The 22685-nt window shown below is 43.7% G+C and overlaps 1 protein-coding gene across 2 annotated transcripts in view; it reads right to left on the bottom strand.

Moving 5' to 3' along the window:
- LOC126299054 (protein FAM214A) overlaps window positions 1-22685 on the bottom strand; it is a 217991-nt gene that overhangs the window by 71110 nt on the left and 124196 nt on the right. For both annotated transcript variants that reach the window (XM_049990711.1, XM_049990712.1), the window contains exons 3-5: window positions 21222-21376; window positions 4302-4459; window positions 1508-1701 (exon numbers count right to left, since the gene is read on the bottom strand). In XM_049990711.1, coding sequence (XP_049846668.1) covers window positions 1508-1701; window positions 4302-4451 — 344 coding nt within the window. In that variant the 5' untranslated portion in view covers window positions 4452-4459; window positions 21222-21376. The remainder of the gene's footprint in view (window positions 1-1507; window positions 1702-4301; window positions 4460-21221; window positions 21377-22685) is intronic.

The raw sequence follows: 22685 nt of genomic DNA, 5'->3' as shown, positions 1-22685 counted from the left end.
ACACAGCAACCTTCAAATGCTGCATCACTTCCGCAGCATGTGGAAGTTGCTGCGTGTGGACGGGTTACTCCTGTAACCGAAAGTGCAGATCTGAAGATGGTTATAGAGGAACCAAAACCGGTCATGTGAATAACCGAAAGTGCAGATCTGAAGATGGTTATAGAGGAACCAAAACCGGTCATGTGAATAAACATTTGTGCAATGAAGATGGATTATAAGTAACTTTGGAACATACTATTGTCTGTTGCAAGATGGATTATAAGTAACATTGGAACATACTATTGTCTGTTGCAACATTCACATACAACACAGCAAAGCATGACACTACAGGCGTCACACCATTCTTTCTATACCACAGTTGTGAGGCCTGAATGACAATGGCTACACGGTTCAGATTTCAATTGGACAATGTGCAGGATGATTATGTGAAATGCATCACCTGCACCAAAGAGGCAAGGTAGCTGGCAACTGTACGGACACTGGATGCCCATGAGGAAGACAGAGCACTATAATGTCAAGCATTGGCAAGTGATATACAGCCTGGCAGACTTTATTGGATTTTTACACACGTGCAGAAAGTGCGACTCTTGAAACAGTTACTGAAGAGCTACTTTGGGCCATACCATATTCTTTATCAATTGTCAGACTTTGTATATGAAGTCGATGACTAACACCCTTCATCAAGAAGGCCGAAGTGCTGAGACAACCATGTTCTCAGTATGAAGCCCCATTACAGTCTGGAGGTGTAGAATAATGGGAGTTTTACGGAAACTGAAGACCCACCTCTAAGATTGTGAAGCTTCAACAGGATGGGTTACCTTCCACACTCATCATTGTTAAGATTATGTAACAACATGACCATAATGCATGTACCTGCCAGTGTTGCCATACAGAGACCTACTGACAAGATCTAGATTCAGGGTGTTGTAGATGGCTAATACGAGAATTTCTGAAACAATTGACTGCTGTTTCTCCGCTAGAGGGAGCAATACCATGAGCTGTAAGGCACAGACTGTTGTGTACTGATGAACGCCAGTGAGCGACATGCTGTGGGCTCAGCTCAAACCCGACCACCAACCACTATTTGTTATTTAGAATTTATCATTTCTGGAAAGTTCTTGAAGTCCTTCATTTTTCTAATGTTTGTATATTCTGGAATATTCAATGTCTGTGCAAATAACAGTATTCTCCACCTAGGTGGTCAGTTCTGTTCTGGCTGTACAATGATGTCCATAATAAACATGCTTTCAGTACTAAGTGTTTAACCTCATTGATGATCCTGCCTTCGGATTTAGTTTATACATTATAATATGGGCACATTCCATTTTCTGCTATAGACAGGGGCATACGAGGGTAATATAAAGAATAAGCAGAAAATCAAAACAAAGGATATAGACCACCACCACCACCACCACCACCACCACCACCACCACCAGAAGAATAAAATTATTGCAGGCATTGTTTTACTAAATGTTTTGTGCACTTGCCCACAGAAGCATTTACCTACCTGTTCTCAGTCAGATTAACTGTCCACTGCTCAAGAAGAATTTCTGTATCCAAAGGGGTATTAACCACTTCCGTTGACAAGCTGCGATGATTTCCACATGTACAGTCGGCACACTTCAGCACTTCAACACACACAGACATTCCATTACGATGTAAAAGCTGCACCTGTTTGCGTAATTTCTCTGCACGCACACACTGAAAATAAAAGCAAAACAGTTCTGTAAATTTATAATTTCCAAGTAATACTCTTCTTGCTTCAAGAAATAATACATGTTGAAGGGAAGATATTACTTTAGTTAATAGATATATACATCACTGACCAAACTACTGGTAAACTACAGTTGCAAAATAAATGTTAAGGTGATTAAAAGCCCACAGCGATAAAACGGTTCTTCACATTTAACAACACTTCATTTTCTCTCTCTCTTCACCAATTTGGTAAGTCTCATCACAGATAAGAATGAACTGGGAAGAAGTTTTTTTTTTCCATCTCTTGACTTATGACAAAGATTAAGTCAGTGGCATTTAGTTTTATTTCTTTGAGCAAACAAGAGAAAATTCTATCACAAACACTTTGCTGGACCTTTTCGATATTTTGTTTTGTTGCCTATGCACTTTATAGTATTAGTGATTTATTCCTTCAGTGTGGAATCTACAGAATATTGTAAGGGATTACACGAGTGAACACATGCCAGCATCATCCACAAAATCAAATGGTACTGGTAGCTATAACTTAATGAATCAGCAAGAAATTTACTTTAGAGCATAAACTGAGTCATGTAAAAAAAAAGAAAAGAAAAGGGACACCTTTTCTTTGGTCACACACACACAAAACAGTTATTATTATTATTATTATTATTATTATTATTATTATTATTATTATTATTATATTATTATTATATTATTATTATTATTATTATTATTATTTCTCGTTTAATAAGAAGGAGAAAAGAACAACTCTGTGTGTTGTTACACTAGACAAAGAAAGGAGAGAAGTGAAACTTCCTGGCAGATTAAAACTGTGCTGTACAAGGTACTCCGATGTGGAGTCTTTCCTTTTTATAACCATTGCTCTTTCTTAATGAATTAGTCAGGCAGAACTTACAACCTGCCCTTACAGATTTACTTCTGTTAGCGATTCACCTATACTTTCCTCTCTTTACAAGTTCTCCTTCAGAAAAATGTATTGCATAGAAATGGTTGGTAAAAGCAATGTCCATGAAAGGCGATGTTTCAGATTCAAAGCCTGGTCAAGCACAGAGGAAGTTTCCAGGCATTCTGTATACAGCAGTGAAGTGAAAGATTCATTCCTAAGGAAGCAAAGTTTTTACTATAGCTTTGTGGCAGTTATATGAGGCGTGTTTTTTTAAGTAAGGTCTGTTTTGTTGTAGACCCTAGTAGTTCGCACGCATACTGCAACGAGTGCATGCATCGTGTACCGGCATGCCTCGGGAACAACTGTGCTCAGTTTCAGCTCTGCAACTAACCTGTACAGTTCTGTTCTGGTCTGTTCTTTCAAAACGTGTAAGACCATCAACTCACCAGCTGCATGTGAGGTTCGCTCAGTGATATGGTTTTTGTCAGCAAGGAACCTGCCTGCTGCAGTAATTCATTAACAGATTTGCGAAGTGTACAATGATACTGTTATGAGTGAAAGCACAGTGCGTAAGTGGGAACGAGAATTCAAAGATGGCCATGACAACATCCATGATTCGGACCGCTCCGGTCACCCTTCTTTGATTACATATGATTTGGTGGCTTCAGCTGAAGTGAGGATTCGTGAGAACAGGTGCTTCACAATAACAGGTCTCTCAAATGAATTTCCAGATGTGTCAAGATCAGTGCTTTACAACATTGTTTCTGAACACCTAAAGTTTAGGAAACTGTGCTCCCGAGGGGTCCAGAAACTCCTAACAGAGGACCACAAAACCAAAGATTTGAGTGTGCCATGAAAAAACACACACACACACACACACACACACACACACACACACACACACACACACACACACACACACACACACACACACGTCTGTAAAGGTGAAGGCCAAACAGACTCTGTCCCAGTGCAAAATCATGGCGTCAGTGTTTTGGGATAGGCATGGTGTTTTCTTGGTAGACTTCACGCAACAAGGAACCACTATCAATGCAGAAGCAAACTGCCAAACCCTGAGAAAGCTACACAGAGTAATTCAAAACAAAAGACGTGGCATGCTGACAAAGGGAATTGTCCTTCTCCATGACAATGCAATACCTCACACTGCAGGTTAGACCAATGATTTATTGGGCAGTTTTGGCTGAGAGGCTTTAGACCACCCACTCTGCAGTCCTGATCTTGCACTGAGTGATCCGTTCATCCACCTCAAACACCACCTCAGTGGCAACCGTTACAATGTCAACGATGACATGAAAACGGCAGTAAACTCTTTGTTATCGGAGCAGGTGGCAAGTTTTTATTAAGAGGCTATTTTAAAATTTGTTGAGAAGTATGATACATGTTTAAATAAACTTATCAATAATGTTGAAAAATAGAGTAAAGTATGTACTTTCTGAAAATAAATTTACTTTTTTGAAATAACCTTTAAATGAACCTTACTTAAAAAACACACCTCATAAAAAGATTGTCTAAGAACAACCACCCTCACTGGGGTGTATTCAAAATAAAAATCGCTTTTAATCATTTCCGCAGAATTTCAGTTTTTAAAATGGGTCTGAGAAGGCACAAATTTAACATACTAGCAAAAAATTTCAAAGATATGCATTAAAAGAGCTCATGAAAATAGGTGAATACTTACAAGGGCATTTGTAAGTGAGCAAACATGAGGTTTGGCTGATATGTGAGGCCCTTCCCCATATCCACGCTGATTTGCACACTCTCCTTGGACCCGACCCTCCACAACCAGCATTCCCAGCTCTTCCAACACTTTGACTGCTTCTGCCTCCATTACTCACTCTGAAATTAACGGCAGTAAGAAACAAGTTAGTATGTTTCGAGAGTCAGCAAAAATAAACACTATTACAATACAATTCTAAGTGAATTTAATCGGAACCTTTACTTTCAGTCTACTCACTGGACAAGTATCTTGCAATGAATAGCACAAATACCAATGTCATATTCTACTCAAAAATTATACTGAGCATGGTGCTGCAATAACATAATGGACACTGATTATTGAGGACTAGGCTTCAGTTCCTACAATGGCCTTCAGTGGCTACAGAGATTAAAGTTTCCTGTGGTTTTCCTAAACGGCTTAAGGCAAATGCTCCAATAGTTTCCTAGAAAAGGAGACTGCAAAATTATCTCTCTACCCTCTGACACCCTCAAAACATTCTTTCTTTCCTGGAATTAATTTACTTCAACAACAGGACTAGATTCTTTTTTCGAAAACCAGCCAAAACTGGTGTAGCATGAGCTGGTCTTGAGTTGTTTGACACCACTGTCTATACCACAACGCATAACAGACAGACAGAAAACACACAATAAATCTTATGTTCGACATCTGTCACTCAAAACAGTCCCCCTTCATTGGTACTACATAAGCTGGATGATCTGGCCTCACTACAAACGTTCATTCAGTCTCCACTAGTCCTTTTCCAGAAATTTGGAACTCTACACAATCATTAAAAATACCTATGTAATGTCTGTGACTCAACAATCTCGCTTTGTGGGCTACTGTCTGAAGTAATGTGGTTTTTGTATACGAAACTTTTGCACTTAATCACGGAAGTGTTTGCACGCTCATAAACTTATCAGCACCTAATACTAGTCTGATAAGGTGTTTCATTAAGTTTTAAGATATATTTAATACCACTTAACTGAACTGACTGGTAGTTTTACATTTTTTTTTACCTTACATCTAAAGAAATACCAGGGGATTACCGTTTACGTTCTTCAATTCGTTACACAGGCAAATCTCATGTTCCAACAATACATTACATGCCGTAAATCCTCACTGTTTATCACATCCCCTCAACAATAAAACCATCAACAACACACTGAAAATTAGTAGAAGTGACAAGTAAATCCGAGGACTTTGCTTTTGTTCGAGGTTAAATGTGGAACAATTAACAACTTACGGGAAAAATGTCGTTTTCGAAATGACGGCCTTCTATTGTTTTTCTTTCCATTCGAACAATTTAGCGTATGTAGTTGCTCTGGTGACAGTTTTATCTTTGCTTTTCGTAATTAAATCCATTGTAGCGACTGATAATTCGATCACAGGCAATTTATTACGTTGGGGCAAAATTTCGTAGCGTTTTTCCATAACTTTAATAAACACAATAGACTAACATAAGAGACTATAGCCATAAAAAATATATTCTCAATATTTGCAACAGTTTGTCAACGCGGGGATAACTTTTCGATTCTGTGGCTGTGGAAATCACGAGGTTTTGAGGCGAAGACTTCATGGAGGCATGTCCCGACCGCACTTCCATCCGGAATGGAAGTTCCCTGAAGGCTGTTCGAAAGAAGGCGGAATATGTGAAACGCTAAGGGCGCAAGGTCAGGTGAATATGGTAGGTGCGGAATGACTACCCAACCGAATTTCTGTATAGTGTCTGAGGTCTATCATAATACGGACGGACGTTATCATGGAGTAGCATCACTTCACGCAGTTTTTCTGGTCGTTGTTCTTGGTCTGCGTCTGCAGGACGTCTCGTTTGTTGAGAATAAATGTCAGCAGTGATGACGAAACAATTCGTAGTACACTACACCGTCGTCGTTGTACCAGATGCATAACCTTTCTTTTGTGGGAGCGCGCAGGTGTTGGCAGGAGAGTTGCTGCTATTTCTTTTGCATGTTTTAGCATAAAGACACCATTTCTCGCCACAAATAAAGATATAGAATAAAAATGGCCGGAGTTTTTCACGAGCCAGTTCATGATGAGCAAGCAAAGATGCACATAGGGCCACCCGCAGATTTTTGTGATTTTGGCTTAGATCATGCTGTACCCATACACCTGATTTTCAAACCTTCCCCATTTTATGTAAATGTCGCACATTGATGCGATGATCACAGTTCATCACATTAGCGAGTTCTCGAACAGAGTGACGCGGATAATTGTGGATTAAAGCGTTAAAACTAAATTCATGAAACCCCAAAGGCCTTCCTGAACGTGGTGCGTTACTGAAGTTCTTAAAACGATAAAGCTATTTTCTTGATGGGCTCTGTCCATACACGGTGCAAACGTTTCTGACTGCCTCCACTGCTGTCACCCCTCTATTGAAGTCAAACGCAAGCATACGTCTATAATGTTCCAATTGCTCCAATTGACACGCCATTTCCTAGCGTCCACAGCTGTGCTAACTGTCTCCAAATGACAAAATGACATTACATAAACTGAAATAGCAACAGTAAACCACAAACGGATGACAATCGATAAGTAATCGCACAGCAACCGAAATACCAACACGCCAAAGAAAAACGCTATGAAGTTGTTCACCAAACCAACAAAATGTCAGTGGATACGGTAAGGAATATTACAACTATGACAGAAAAAATAACGGGACATTTTTTAAATGGTTTTTAAAATTTTGTCTTAGCGACACCATCGGTACTCATTTGATTGAGATAATGTCTAGCGCCCACACGAGAGAATGGTAGAATCATGACCCTCGAACGAAAAATTATGGCGTAATATGTTTTACCTTAAATAAAACGCATGAGCTACCAACGGCACTGCGTGATAGCGAACTCTCTTTTCTGACACAAAAAAAAACCGTTCGGTTACAGTAAATTGATTCGAAGGGCGGTTGAACGACGCAGAAAATAAGACAGGGACTCGGTATGTTCATTTTCAGATAACGTCAACACCAATTTTTACGTCATACACCGCTTTTTAAAAAAAAAAAAAAAAAACATCATGAGTACCTTTGTTAATAGCTTGTTGGTTCACCTTTGGATCGCAATACGGCAACGATTCTGCGTGGAATGAATCGATAAATCCTTGACAGGTTTCCCGATTTATGTTTTATCACATGCGCCCAGGTCACCTAATTCCCTTACATTACGGGCGTGTGGTTGTGAGGGATTTGTGGACTCAGAGCTGCGCCCGATAGCATACCAGACATACTCAACTGTTCAGACATAAACGCGAGAGTTTACTATCCTGCTTCTCAAAGTACTATAGCACGACACTGGACTAGTGACAAGGATATGCATTCTACTGGAAGACGTCAAGCATGAAGGGATACAAATGGTTAATCAATGTGCACTGAACGGTGTGCTCCGAAAGAGTTGTACCTGCCTTATTGTACTGTGTCGTCAGATCTGCCACATATCGCCGCCAATCCTGCTGTACTGAGTGGAGAAGTCTTCGACCTCGCAAGTTCTGTGAAGAGGCGTTGACGTCCAACATCTTGTCCCCTATCCGTAGTTACACTGTTGTCAAAACGCTTCCATAGATGCTCACTGTAACACGCGAACAGCCGACGAGCTTTGTCGGATGCTTATTCCCGGGTACCGGGTCTTAACAGTGTGCGTTCTGTCAATGTTGCTTAGGTCTGTACATTCTGTTAGAACGATTCCCAATGCATGCGACGAATCTTCACGGAGTTGTGCTTAATCTTTTGGATTAGTGACACACATGTTTTTACTATAATTTTTGTTTACTTTTCCGCATACATTATTATGATGGTCTTATTGTTTACTCAGTTTGCCTAGTATCACCCAGCGTTTTCTCGTAAGAGATGGGGCAGTCGCTGTAAAACGGTCCCCTGCAAGTGGACGCTCAATCATTTCATGCAGCTGAGCTGCCGGAAAGGTCCTCAGTAGGTGCAGAGCCAACCGAAGTGCGCGGTTCCGCACTTCTTAATAGCGTCTGTATGAGCGTTTCAGCGGCCTGAGTCCACACGACGACAGCGTAAAGTTATGTTCTTTACGTCCCAGATATGCTGGAGACACGCAGTCTAGCGAGACACATGCTGCACTGGAAGAGTCTTCTGTGCGTCAGCAGTGTAGAGCATGTACAGGATCACTCCATGGACAGAGCCCTGTGGCACACCACCACATATGACGAACTGCGGGCAGTCCAGCTTCAGATCGCACATGGAAGGTCGTCGTCAAGGTAGGAGCGGATAAGAAAAAGGTGTAACACTAGCAGTCCATGATCAAGTAACTTTAACGAAACGTCACACCACACGTTGTCTAACGCTCAGGGGTACCCGGAGCACTTCAGAGGAGAGAAAGCCTCATCCACTAATCGCACGAGTTAGATGCCACTTCCGAAACCCGAACTGCTCCTCGGGTAGTGTCGCTTTGGATGTGACGTGGCGCTTTAGCCTCTTGAGATACCCCCTCTCTCAGACCTTTAACAGGACTGGTAACGCACTTATACACTGAGGCGCCAAAGAAAGTGGTATAAGCATGTGTATTCAAACACAGAGGTATGTAAACAGGCAGAATACGGCGCTGCAGTCGGCAACACCTATATAAGTCAAGTGTCTGGCGCAGTTGTTACATCGGTTACTGCTGCTACAATGGCAGTTTATCAAGATTGAAGTGAGTTTGAACGTGGTGTTATACTCGGCGCACGAGCGATGGAACACAGCATCTCCGAGGTAGCGATGGAGTGGGGATTTTCCCATACGACCATTTCACGAGTGTACCGTAAACATCAGAAATCCGGTAAAACATCAAATCACCGACATCGCTGCAGCTGGAGATCCTGCAAGAACGAGATCAACGACGACTGAAGAGAATCGTTCAACGTGACAGAAGTGCAACTCTTGCTCAAATTTCTGCAGATTTCAATGCTGGGACTGCTTTCGGAGCCGAAGGCCCACTCGTGTACTCTTGATGACTGCACGACACAAAGCTTTACACCTCGCCTGAGCCCCTCAGCACCGACATTGGACTGTTGTTGACTGGAAACACGTTGCCTGGTCGGACGAGTCTCGTTTCAAATTGTATCGAGGTGATGGACGTGTAGGGATATGGAGACAAGTTTATGATTCCGTGGATCCTGCATGTCAGCAGGGAACTGTTCAAGCTGGTGGAGGCTCTGTAATGGTGGGGGGGCCTGCATAGTTGGAGTGATATGGGACCCCTGATACGTCTAGATACAACTGACACGTGACACGTATGTAGGCTAACCATCCTGTCTGATCACCTGCATCCATTCATGTCCATTGTGCATTCCGACGGACCTGGTCAATTCCAGCAGGACAATACGACACCCCACAAGTCCAGAATTGGTACAGAATGGCTCCAAGAACACTCTTCTGAGTTTTAACACTTCCGCTGGCCACCAAACTCCACAGACAGATTATTAAGCACATCTGGGATGCCTTGCAATGATTCATGGTGTCAATTACCTCCAGCACTACTTCAGACATTAGTCGAGTCCATACCACGTCGTTTGGGGCACTCCAGAGTGCTCGCGGGGGCCCTACACGATATTAAGCAGGTGTACCAGTTTCTTTGGCTTTTCAGTGAAGGTCTATAATACTAATCAAGTAGCAGATCTTTGTCAGTCTTCGGTGTAGCCACTGCCTCTGCATGTTTCCACTCTAACGGATAGTGACCGTTCCAGAACATCCCTTTCTAATGTGCTGACCGGATTGCGGCGGCAGCTGGTAGCATCTGCATCTGTAAGACATTATTGACGTCTTCGGGACCTCCAGCCTTCCTGGTGCTGAGGTTGTGGAGCACCGACGTGATCTCTTCAGGCGATTCTTCCGTGTCGTCCTTTACATCTCTCGCCACAAGGTAGGGAAGAAGTAGCTCGGCCACCAATGCGATATGATCTGCATCCACTAGGTGGTTTATAGCTAGAGTTTTTGCTTCCTCATTTGGTTCACTGAGGAACATGTTACCACCTCGGAGCTCAGGTATTCGCTGTGTGTGTCTGAGGAAGTGGTTGGCTGTCCTCCAAGGACAACCATCATCAAACTGTATTGTTGTTGTTTTTGTTCTCCATGCTACTCTATCCTGTGCAAGTTTCTTCATCTCCCAGTACGTACTGCAGCCTATATCCTTCTGAATCTGCTTAGCGTATTGATCTCTTGGTCCCCCTCTGCGATTTTTACCCTCCACGCTGCCCTCTAATACTAAATTGGTGATCCCCTGATGCCTCAGAACGTGCCCTACCAACCGATCCCTTCTTCTAGTCAAGTTGTGCCACAAACTCCTCTGCTCTCCAATTCGATTCAATACCTCCTCATTAGTTATGTGATCTACCCATCTAATCTTTAACATTCTTCTGTAGCACCACATATCGAAAGCTTCTATTCTCTTCTTGTCCAAACTGTTAATAGTCCATGTTTCACTTCCATACATGGCTACACTCCATACAAATACTTTCAGAAACGACTTCCTGACACTTTAATCTATACTCTATGTTCAATTTCTCTTCTTCAGAAACGCTTTCCTTGCCATTGCCAGTCTACCTTTTATATCCTCTCTACTTCGACCATCATCAGTTATTTTTCTCCCCAAATAGCAAAACTCCTTTACTACTTTAAGTGTCTCATTTCCTAATCTAATTCTCTCAGCATCACCCGACTTAATTCGACTACATTCCATTATCCTTGTTTTGCTTTTGTTGATATCCATCTTATATCCTTCTTTCAAGACATTATCCATTACGTTCAACTGCTCTTGCAAGTCCTTTGCTGTCTATGACAGAATTACAATGTCATCGGCGAACCTCAGTTTTTATTTCTTCTCCATGGATTTTAATACCTACTCCAAACTTTTCTTTTGTTTCCTTTACAGTTTGCTCAATATACAGATTGAATAACATCGGGGACAGTCCACAACCCTGTCTCACTCCCTTCCCAACCACTGCTTCCCTTTCATGTCCCTCGACTGTTATAACTGCCCTCTGGTTTCTGTACAAATTGTAAATAGCCTTTCGCTCACTGTATTTTACCCCTGCCACCTTCAGAATTTGAAAGTATTCCAGTCAACATTGTCAAAAGCTTTCTCAAAGTCTACAAATGTTAGAAACGTACATATGCCTTTTCTTAATCTAGCTTCTAAGATAAGTGGTAGGGTCAGTATTGTCTCATGCGTTCCCATATTTCTACGGAATCCAAACTGATCTTCCCCGAGGTGGGATACTGCGTGAAGAGTTTGACAGCTCACTGAAAGACCTGAGTCGAAACAAGGTCCCGGGAGTAGACAACATTCCATTAGAACTACTGACGGCTTTGGGAGAGCCAGTCCTGACAAAACTCTACTATCTGGTGAGCAAAATGTATGAGACAGGCGAAATTTCCTCATACTTCAAGAAGAATATAATAATTCCAATCCCAAAGAAAGCAGGCGTTGACAGATGTGAAAATTACCGAAGAAACTGTATTACAGGACCATATTTGTCCTTTCTCGGTTTCGATGTGCGTCACTGTCACCTCAATGTTGTGAGCTAGGCGACTGAGAAACCGTTTAGTGACCCCAATACTTTATGAATTGCCACACTCGGTATATTCTGTTCTTTTCAGTTGTGGATGCAGAAGATACCTAGTGGTAGTCTTGAGTTGTTCCTTGAAGTGCGTGTGTGGTGGTTCTTCGGTAGCAGCGGTTAGTGCTACGTCAATTTAAGTAGCGCAGGTGGAGAGACTATCGCAAGCTTTTAGGTGATTTTGGTAGTGGTCCCAGAGGCGTCAGCATCAGTGTCAAAAATGACTGGTAGATTGTCTGACTAACGCGTTACGTCTTGAGTAAATTTGCTGCGGCATGCCTTTGATGATGGCGAAATCTATGTCAAGTTTCCCTTTGTTGTTGGGAAATATGGTGGGGTCGTATGGCCTCACTAGTAAGGCCACATGTTCTGCGATGGGCAGTAGGCGTCGTCCGCTTGTAATTGTATGTTTTTAATTCCAGGTCGCCGGGTGGGTCCGGGTTCGATTCCCGGCTGGGTTGGAGATTTTCTCCGCTGAGGGACTGGGTGTTTGTCATCTTCATCACCAACATTTCATCCTCAGCGACGCTCAAGTCGCCGAAGTGACGTCACCTCAGAAGACATGCACCAGGCGATCAGATCTACCCGCCGGGAGGCCCTCGCCGCGCGACATTTCATTTCAGTGCCAGGTGACATGTATGGCGTTCCGGTCACCTGCTTCGAAATCATTGGGATCGAGGGCACGAGACTACAGTAAATGTGATACATCCCATTGACGTATGGACGACGATACCAGTGGCGGGTGCTGAATTGGACACACACACACACACACACACACACACACACACACACACACTTGTATACCGCTGTAACGCTATCAGCCGTTGGTCGATCCGTGAGAAAAGGGGTGTAGTTTGGTGCTCAAGTATATACTCTGGGCCTTACTTGTGTTTCACATATCAGGAAAAGTCAGTAACTTCATCTCTGAGACATTTTCGAAGTCCACCAGTTGACTGTAGACGCCATTTGCGGTCCACGCGGGTGTTGTCTGTCCATTTATGATGTTTACAATGCGGCCGTTGTGGTTTAGATGCGGTGGCTGCTTGGGTAGGTGACATCACTGCAGCATTAATTTGCAGCGGCAGGAGCTCCAACTTGCTGCTGGGGTCGTTATTTGTAGTATCTCTTATGACACTGGTGCTGGTTATAGTTTCTTTAGCTGCTTCAGTAGCGATGGTCGTGGCTCGGCTAACTTCAGTTGGGTGTTGTTCGTGTTTTTCACGCTTATATAGATCCGTGTGACGTCGAGATATAGCGATCGGCTGCATCAGTAGGGTATCTAAAATAAATTGCAGTATTACTTCGCGTGGCTACTGTGAAGAGGTGGCATCACCTTCAAGCGCCTGTGGCGTAGCCTTCTGCACGTTTCGAGTGGCGTTCCCTTCGTGACGCGCTTGGGCGCTGCTGGGCAGATGCTTCTGCATTGGCTGGCGCCGTTGAAGTAGCTGCCTCGTGGGAGAAACCGTGGCGTGTCTTCGACCATCATCTTTTCTTGCAGATCCGTCGTTTCTCCATGTCTGCGATCTCGAGCGCGTTTCCATACGGTGCAGCCGCGGAAGCCACCCGCACGTCTTTCCTCGCCGCACAGTGCGATGTCGGCGTCGAGCCACGTGGGAGAGGGTAATGACGACTTGTGCGCTTGCCAACACATCTGACACACTTGTCTGGCATGGAACACTGCCACGAAACGTGATTGATGCCCTGGCATCGGTAGCATTGCGCCGAGCCCCGCTTAGCTCTTAGATTTTCTGCTCGCACCGTGAATTTGGCGAGACAAGTCAGTTGAAAACACTTTCTGTTTTACAGATTGTCGGTGGCAATAACCAGGCATAGTGTCTTATCTTTTGTCTACAGAGATATGAGAAGTCCAGGGCTTTTAGTTCTTCCTTTATGTGATCGGAGTCCATATTGGAGGGCAGATCGCTTCAAGTGTGGACTTGGGTGAATAGTGTGGTAACTTACCTTCCGACGCTTCCTGTGTCACTCTTAGGAAATCTTCAGCAGTACGCAGAGATCTCTTGTAAAGGTCGCTGCTGGCCATCTTCACGTTTAACAAAGCTGTTGTCAAGCTTCAGAGAAGTTGCTGAATGTGGCCGTAGTTCTCTTGAAATGTAAGTACTAGCGGTGGAGCTAGTGGATCGTTCTGAACGTTTTTCGTGATTTAATATCAGTGTAAACACATTAGCAGTTTCTTCTGGGGGAAGTGATTAATGATTTTACACGTCGAGCATTAACTCTAGTTTGCAAAAATTAATTCTAGTCTGCACAAAGCCGTCGGCATCTGTTACTGGTATCTAATGCGACTCCTTAACCGCAGCCTTTGCCATAGATCATGCTGGTCGGGTAACGTGACGTGTCAAGTCACCCCAACACAGATAGAGATAAGTGGCAGTCGTAGAAAATACATATTCGTCTTCAGTTCATTTACGAAGAATTACTTTATTTGCTTAGGTATTACTTACATACACTAACTAGCAGCGAACTGCCATCTGGGAAACAAGCGTCAGTAATTTTCTTTTACAATTTGCTTGCGTTAGTATGCGTCAACGTGCCGCACGAGCTACTGGGTTTGGGAAGGGAGGGGGGGCGGGGAAAGTGGAGAGTAATTGGGAAAAAGCACAAATTCCCAGACAGGAGCTGAGAATCGCCTACGAAAATTAGAAGCTTTGTAATAACAAAGGAAACGACAATGAACTACTAAGGAGACTGCCTATACTACACTTGTCCGTCTTCTTTTAGAATACTGCTGCGCGGTGTGGAATCCTTACCAGACAGGACTGACGGAGTACATCGAAAAAGTTCAAAGAAGGGCAGCAGGTTTTGTATTATCGCGAAATATGGGAGAGAGTGTCACAGAAATGATACAGGATTTGGGTTGGACATCATTAAAAGAAAGCCGTTTTTCGTTACGACGGAATCTTCTCACGAAATTGCAATCACAAACTTTCTCCCCCGAATGCGAAAATATTTTGTTGACACCGACGTACATAGGGAGAAACGATCACCACGATAAAACAAGGGAAATCAGAGCTCGTACAGGAAGGTATAGGTGTTAGTTCTTTCCGCGCGCTATACGAGATTGGAATAATAGAGAATTGTGAAGGTGGTTCGATGAACCCTCTGCCAGGCACTTAAATGTGATTTGCAGAATACCCACGTAGACGTAAGCAAACACGCTCGAAGCTCACCGGAGGTCCACTAGCCAAAAGAAACAATTTGATTGAAAACTTGAGGTCATAGTGCGTGCTAATGCTTTGAATAGCATTAATGCTGAAGAAATTTGAGATAAATTAACGACTGAAGGGAGAGCTAAGGTTCATGTATGGGGATCACATACCCAAAGTGGTAGTCCATTAATGTACTTGGTGAGCGAGCTGGCCACGGAACAGGACCAATCCATTGTTCAAACTGCACATTAATGTGATTGCTAACGTCGGGTGTGAATTGTGCCGGAGCCTAGTCTCAACTGCACAGCCTCTACGAAGCGTGGGCGGACATATTGAAGGGACGTTCTGTACACGACTGCGTTCAGCTTACCAGGAAGTGCGCAAAGTCTAAACACAAAATCGTTGAGAATACCAGCCCAGGCATTCTTTCATCGACAAAGCAGTACATGTGGCTTTTGGACATCCCATACATTGATATTCCCACTGTTGGAAATGCTCTCTTATAAAGACATACACAGGAAAATTATGGCTTTCTGACACTGCAGCAGAAACCAATTTGCAAACCCCTCTCGACGTGTGAAGTCCACTGGCTGCAATAACTGCAACCTCTGATTATGTAGGCTGACCAGGCGTCCCGGTTTTCACTTTAATGTTCTGGTTCCTCAAGAAAATCGTTCGGGATACATAATTGCCCTGGTTTTTAATCGAGAAATAAAATTATGCAATAACATCTCATTTAATTAAATATTTGTGAAAAATAAGTTTCCTAGAAGGAGAACGTTATAGAAATATATATTTTCACAATACCCGCTATAGGCCTATCGCATTTGGTTTCACTCGTCTTAACGCCTAAAGAAAGACTAAGAGGTATGTTGAAAACAAAAGCTGTTATTACACTCCTGGAAATGGAAAAAAGAACACATTGACACCGGTGTGTCAGACCCACCATACTTGCTCCGGACACTGCGAGAGGGCTGTACAAGCAATGATCACACGCACGGCACAGCGGACACACCAGGAACCGCGGTGTTGGCCGTCGAATGGCGCTAGCTGCGCAGCATTTGTGCACCGCCGCCGTCAGTGTCAGCCAGTTTGCCGTGGCATACGGAGCTCCATCGCAGTCTTTAACACTGGTAGCATGCCGCGACAGCGTGGACGTGAACCGTATGTGCAGTTGACGGACTTTGAGCGAGGGCGTATAGTGGGCATGCGGGAGGCCGGGTGGACGTACCGCCGAATTGCTCAACACGTGGGGCGTGAGGTCGCCACAGTACATCGATGTTGTCGCCAGTGGTCGGCGGAAGGTGCACGTGCCCGTCGACCTGGGACCGGAGCGCAGCGACGCACGGATGCACGCCAAGACCGTAGGATCCTACACAGTGCCGTAGGGGACCGCACCGCCACTTCCCAGCAAATTAGGGACACTGTTGCTCCTGGGGTATCGGCGAGGACCATTCGCAACAGTTTCCATGAAGCTGGGCTACGGTCCCGCACACCGTTAGGCCGTCTTCCGCTCACGCCCCAACATCGTGCAGCCCGCCTCCAGTGGTGTCGCGACAGGCGTGAATGGAGGCACGAATGGAGACGTGTCGTCTTCAGCGGTGAGAGTCGCTTATGCCTTGGTGCCAATGATGGTCGTATGCGTGTTTGGCGCCGTGCAGGTGAGCGCCACAATCAGGACTGCATACGACCGAGGCACACAGGACCAACACCCGGCATCATGGTGTGGGGAGCGATCTCCTACACTGGCCGTACACCTCTGGTGATCGTCGAGGGGACACTGAATAGTGCACGGTACATCCAAACCGTCATCGAACCCATCGTTCTACCATTCCTAGACCGGCAAGGGAACTTGCTGTTCCAACAGGACAATGCACGTCCGCATGTATCCCGTGCCACCCAACGTGCTCTAGAAGGTGTAAGTCAACTACCCTGGCCAGCAAGATCTCCGGATCTGTCCCCCATTGAGCATGTTTGGGACTGGATGAAGCGTCGCCTCACGCGGTCTGCACGTCCAGCACGAACGCTGGTCCAACTGAGGCGCCAGGTGGAAATGGCATGGCAAGCCGTTCCACAGGACTACATCCAGCATCTCTACGATCGTCTCCATGGGAGAATAGCAGCCTGCATTGCTGCGAAAGGTGGATATACACTGTACTAGTGCCGACATTGTGCATGTTCTGTTGCCTGTGTCTATGTGCCTGTGGTTCTGTCAGTGTGATCATGTGATATATCTGACCCCAGGAATGTGTCAATAAAGTTTCCCCTTCCTGGGACAATGAATTCACGGTGTTCTTATTTCAATTTCCAGGAGTTTAGCTACCGCCGCCTCTAGCTTGCTGACCTTCCACTTTGTGGCCCTCTAACAAGTAAAACCAAAGGAATTATGAAGGGCCATCACTTAAACGATTACTTCTAATGGGTATGCAGTCACACGGAAGTTAAACTTTTGAAGAATGTGAGCGATGCGGCGTGTGTTAGCAGTGCTTATTGAATATTGTTTGGAATGTATGCATACTTGCTGTAACAGTCTGCAGTCCCACTAAATGACTGAACATTGTAGGAAATATATCCGGGCTATTACAATAAAAATCAGTCTAATTCTGAAGAAAATAATTTTGTGTGTGTAATGTACCAATTACAAAATATCACGGTAAGTGACAAGAAAGATAAGCGTGTATGTAGTAATGAAGTCGGGCAGAAAGTATAAACACAAGTGTCTCGGGTTTTTCTCTTTGAAATCTGGTTGCTTATGATGATGATGCACGTGCATTTATTGTTCATGTAAGATACTCTAAATAGTATAATTTCTTTATCACAATCGATGGATTAGGAAAGCCTGCAAATATGCCATTCATGACTAAGAAAAACTGCGCCAGTTTTTTTTCCATGCTCAGCACAACCTGTTTCGAGAATTTATCCCCATTTTCAAGTGCATTTGTTTACATAAATATTTTGTGACTTTCTTTCAATGCAGTCAGTGAAACCACACACAAGCTGCATGTTGGCAAACACTAACAGTAAACATATCCGTACTGCTGTGTATCGATCGATGTCAACTAACACTGCCAGAAAACAAATCCGAGACAGAACCGATCAGTACTCTCAGAAAGCTAGAAGGCGAAGAGTAGCAGGCAGTACTTTTGTCAACAGCAAATACCGCAGGAACAGAACGAGTTTGTGCACCAACAAGACATACGGTGCATACCGTGCAGACTTTTTTAGTGCGACACAGGTAGAAGATAATTGGGATAAGAAAGTAAACAAAAAGCAACTATTTAAACATCTTGTCTAGGCAGGAATCAGCATACATATACTGTAGGAAATGCATTACACTACTGTTTACTTTAATGCAATTTATTTACCGACCAGTTTCAGTCCAGGAACGTGTTCTCGGTAGTCAAATTTACAACCGCATACTTGACAGCCGTGAACATGGTCCTGGACTGAAACCTGTCGGTACATAATCTGCATTACAGTCATTTTTCTTGTGCATTTCCTACAGGAAATGCAATTACTCTGTAGAGCCACTACGAACCAAGGGTCCCTTATACCAAATTACTCAGAAAATATCCATGGGTAACCTCTGAAATTTTGCCTGTGGATTTCGGGTTCACCCTCTGAATATGTTGTCGCTCTTGGTAAATTTTGATGGGCTTTTACTAAATGTCAAATTCATTAATGGTACCAGTTTGGTGTACTGTCGAACTCACAATTTTTTGTTCTAATTTGTCTTCTGTATTAAAACTGACAAAGGGGATGAACGAACAACCTGAATGGGTGTCATGAAACGTCCGCCCCGATCATATACAACGAACAAAATAGAGATAAACAAAGAATTTAAAAAAGCGGTCTAACGCACGGCTTTCCGGAGCGGGAAGGAGCGAAGACCACCATTACTCTACCATGCAAATATAGGGGTTACACCCCGGGGGGGAAGGGGGGAGGGGGGAGGTCCCCCGGGGAAAGAACCGTACAATAACCCTAATAACCCTGGGTTCGGTGTGGGGTGGCGGAGGGGTGAAGTGGACTGCGGTAGTCGTCGTAAGGTTGTGGACCACTGCGGCTGTGGCGGGGACGGAGCCTCTCCGTCGTTTCTAGGGCCCCGGTTAACATACAACATACAGCATGGTCCGAGTTGTTATGAATGCTGGAGTCCAAGTAACAAGGGCAGATGCGGCAAGTGTGTAGGATCACAGAATGTATTACGAGCAATGTGCGTATCACTGAAGGCCATGTTATATGGAAGAGCGTGTACGGAACTTTTGTCCACTAGTTGGTGTCAAGCGGCTGATGGTACATGAAGCTCTAATTAATATTATAGTCTAAAAAAACATTGATAATAGATATTTTTCAAATACTTTTGAGTCAAGGCAAATCCATAATAAAACTTTTTTCTTAATTATCAGAAAAGTTAATTTTAACCCACGGTGTAATTATCTCTTGGTTGGGATTTACTGCTCTAGTAAATCGGCCGTGCTGCACTGGCTCTGAGCACTATGGGACTTAACATCTATGGTCATCAGTCCCCTAGAACTTAGAACTACTTAAACCTAACTAACCTAAGGACGTCACACGACACCCAGTCATCACGAGGCAGAGAAAATCCCTGACCCCGCCGGGAATAGAACCCGGGCGCGGGAAGCGAGAACGCTACCGCACGACCACGAGCTGCGGACCCTTTGCAAAGGTAAGCTCTCTATACTACTGCTTGATGTACGTATCATGCAAAGACATGGGTGAATACGATGGAATGGGGAGTATGAAGAGAAATCTAAGGATACTAGGCACTGTGGTCTTAATTAGAAGTTCCCCCGAGTCCTGCGACCGTCTTGAATCCGTCAGTGCTGTAGTTTGAATAGACAAACGAGGCATTAAGATCTTTGCGTACTGTAACAGTGTTTCAGCCCCTCGAATCTCTTGTTAAGGTCATCTTTGGTCTTTTATGAAAATAAATTGACGGATTCTTCGCCTACTGAATTCTTGAGAGCATGGGGAGAAGAATTTGTTTTTGCATAAAATTCTATTACGGAAATGAATTTAAGTTGTTTGAGGTGAGGATATCTATGAATGATTTTAGGTATGCTGTATTAACAGTGCAAGCAAACAATTTCTTGGGAAATGCTGCGGCGCAGGTTCATCATTACGAACTATATATGTGAGTGGGGCAGAACATGCGAGTAAAACACTTTTGCCAATTCGTAATGCGTAGAAAGTGCTGTATCATACTGACGAATACCCAAAGCACCCGATTATCCAAGCTAATGCAGACCAAGCGTCCCAAGGAGAACCGACAATCTAAAATAGATGTGTATTTACCGGAAATATCTTTTTGATGTATTTATGAAGCACGCTAAACGTCACATTTGAAAGCCAGGCTTGCTGGAAACTGAAAAATTATTTACTAAATTACCATTGAAACACAGTTTTTCGCATATTTCCTGTCGGCGGATAGAAAGGAAAAACATGCATTATTTCAGGCAATGTTTAACACCATGTTTTTATTAACAGAGGGCAAGGATTTTGAAGGGAACCGTTCCAGAAGATCATTCCCTTTTAATGTCTATTTTAAGTGGGTTGGAAATTATGAACTTTAGTACCTTGCTAAAGCGTTAGGCAAACACATGGCCGTGGAAAAACCGGAAAAATATTTTGGTGATGTCTGGTGGTGGAACTGAGGTACGCATCGTCTTCCAGCTGGAAAAGATAAGTCGTAACGCATACGCTGCATTTCTAAATTTTTCTCCAAACATCACCCAACTTCGCGAGGGTATTCCGTGAAACCACACCCTGATAATCGGGAACCTGCTATACCTTCTTTTAAACGTTGGTATATAAAATTTTACTGTCAGTGATTTGTTATTTCTAGCTAATGAAAGAGCTGCGCAACTATGCGCAATTAATCTTAAATAGTAACATCATCTTCAAGACTTAGAGAGTGGTCCGCGACACCGGGAGGGGGAAGGGGAGGGGGTGCAGCATGCGCTCTATGGATAAAACGCCTCTGGTTTGCAGGCATTCCTATGTCAGGGTCCACTGAGCACACTTCCGAACCATACAGTTTGACTGGGCGCCAGATTGTTTTGATGCGAGGATGGCGAGGTGTCGGGTTGCAAGGCGCAGCGCCTGCGAGCAAACAAACCTGGTTTCCCCTTCCAATTCGCCTTCTCCTTCTCCTTCCCCTTCCCCTTCAGCGACAGATGGCGCGGACAGCTGGGCAGGCGGGCTCGGGCGCAGGCGCAGACACATGGACGCACGTGGCCCCGTGGTCAGCTGGTCGTCATGTTATTCTGTCACCTGCAACACACAAGGCAACTCTTATCTAACCGCAGCCGCGCGTGCTCTCCACCTCTCTAAATACACAAAGCGTGACTGACGAGTCTTACGCTCGCCCAATGCAACGTCTCAGTTCACTGTGTACGTCTAAAAAAAAGAATTGAGCTGAGCGTCTACTGCCAAAGCTACGCTATTGTCTGAATTTGATTAGCTTTTTTTCAGTCTCCAGAGACTTTACGAAATGTCTAGTACGTATGTTCTGCTGATAAGGCAAGAAAGTCATTAAGGCTTGTTTAAAACCCACAACATTCCACTAGGCATCGTCCTGCTTGAGAAACTTTCTGCCAACTTAAAGGAATCGTGCTCCAATTTCTTGTGAGTACTGAGCGGCACAAATCCGCCCCTCTCAACATCCTTAGCTTTTGCCGCCTGGTTAGCATACAACTGAAACAGCACTCCAGTTTCAATGACAATAGATAAGTTATTAGAGACAGATTTAGTTTTTCTTAAACCTGAAAAATTTTTTTGAATGTCATGTCCCGTTTGTGCCTACCACCAAGTGCAAATACTGCTGTCAAATTCTTTAGTCGAGTACTCTCTGTACCACGGACTGCGGAGGCAAAAAGACGAAAATGGATATTCGGAGTTCGTAGTTTGTGTTATTACACAGACACACAAAAATTAAATGTGACCGACTAATTCTTTCTGAGCATTTTATAAATTACGTTACAAAAGAATTTCTTCTTTGGACAAAAAAAAAAATCCCTATGTAAACTAACACTGTCAATAATCGAATACAGTGAGCTCGGTGGCTTCGTGTTCAAGTGACAGGCTACGATTTCAAAGGTTTCGAATTCGATCCACGGTTCTATAATTTTTAGTTGTCACTTATCACCTCTTTCCATCTTTGGGTATGTCAGTCTAAAGCTCTGGGGAAGCTAATGACGCATTACGTCGAATAGGATTATTCCTAGTAAACTCGTGTGGTCCTCAAACCAATCTTCCAGTTGGCAGATTTACCTATTTTCCGATTTTAATTATTTGGTTATCACTTGTCTAATTACAACGACAACGATATACAAAATACAGGAACAAGTTTATTATTATATGAGAAAAACCGACATCTTAAAACGAAAACACTGAAAAATTAACGTAACAGTGTTGCTCTTCCACCATTTTTTCTACTGAAACAGGTCATCTGTTTTAAATAGACAAGTACAAAAAAAGATCACAAATTCTGTAATAGCTGATAATGGCTATAAAAGGACAGGTAGAATCAGAAAGTATGGCATTAGGGAAGAACTTCAGATACGTTGCGCACAAGGAAAGT

Source organism: Schistocerca gregaria, chromosome X, assembly GCF_023897955.1.
Source record: "Schistocerca gregaria isolate iqSchGreg1 chromosome X, iqSchGreg1.2, whole genome shotgun sequence".
NCBI lineage: Eukaryota > Metazoa > Arthropoda > Insecta > Orthoptera > Acrididae > Schistocerca > Schistocerca gregaria.
The sequence above is the reverse complement of the archived record's forward strand: the minus strand, read 5'-3'. Positions and strand labels throughout refer to the sequence as shown.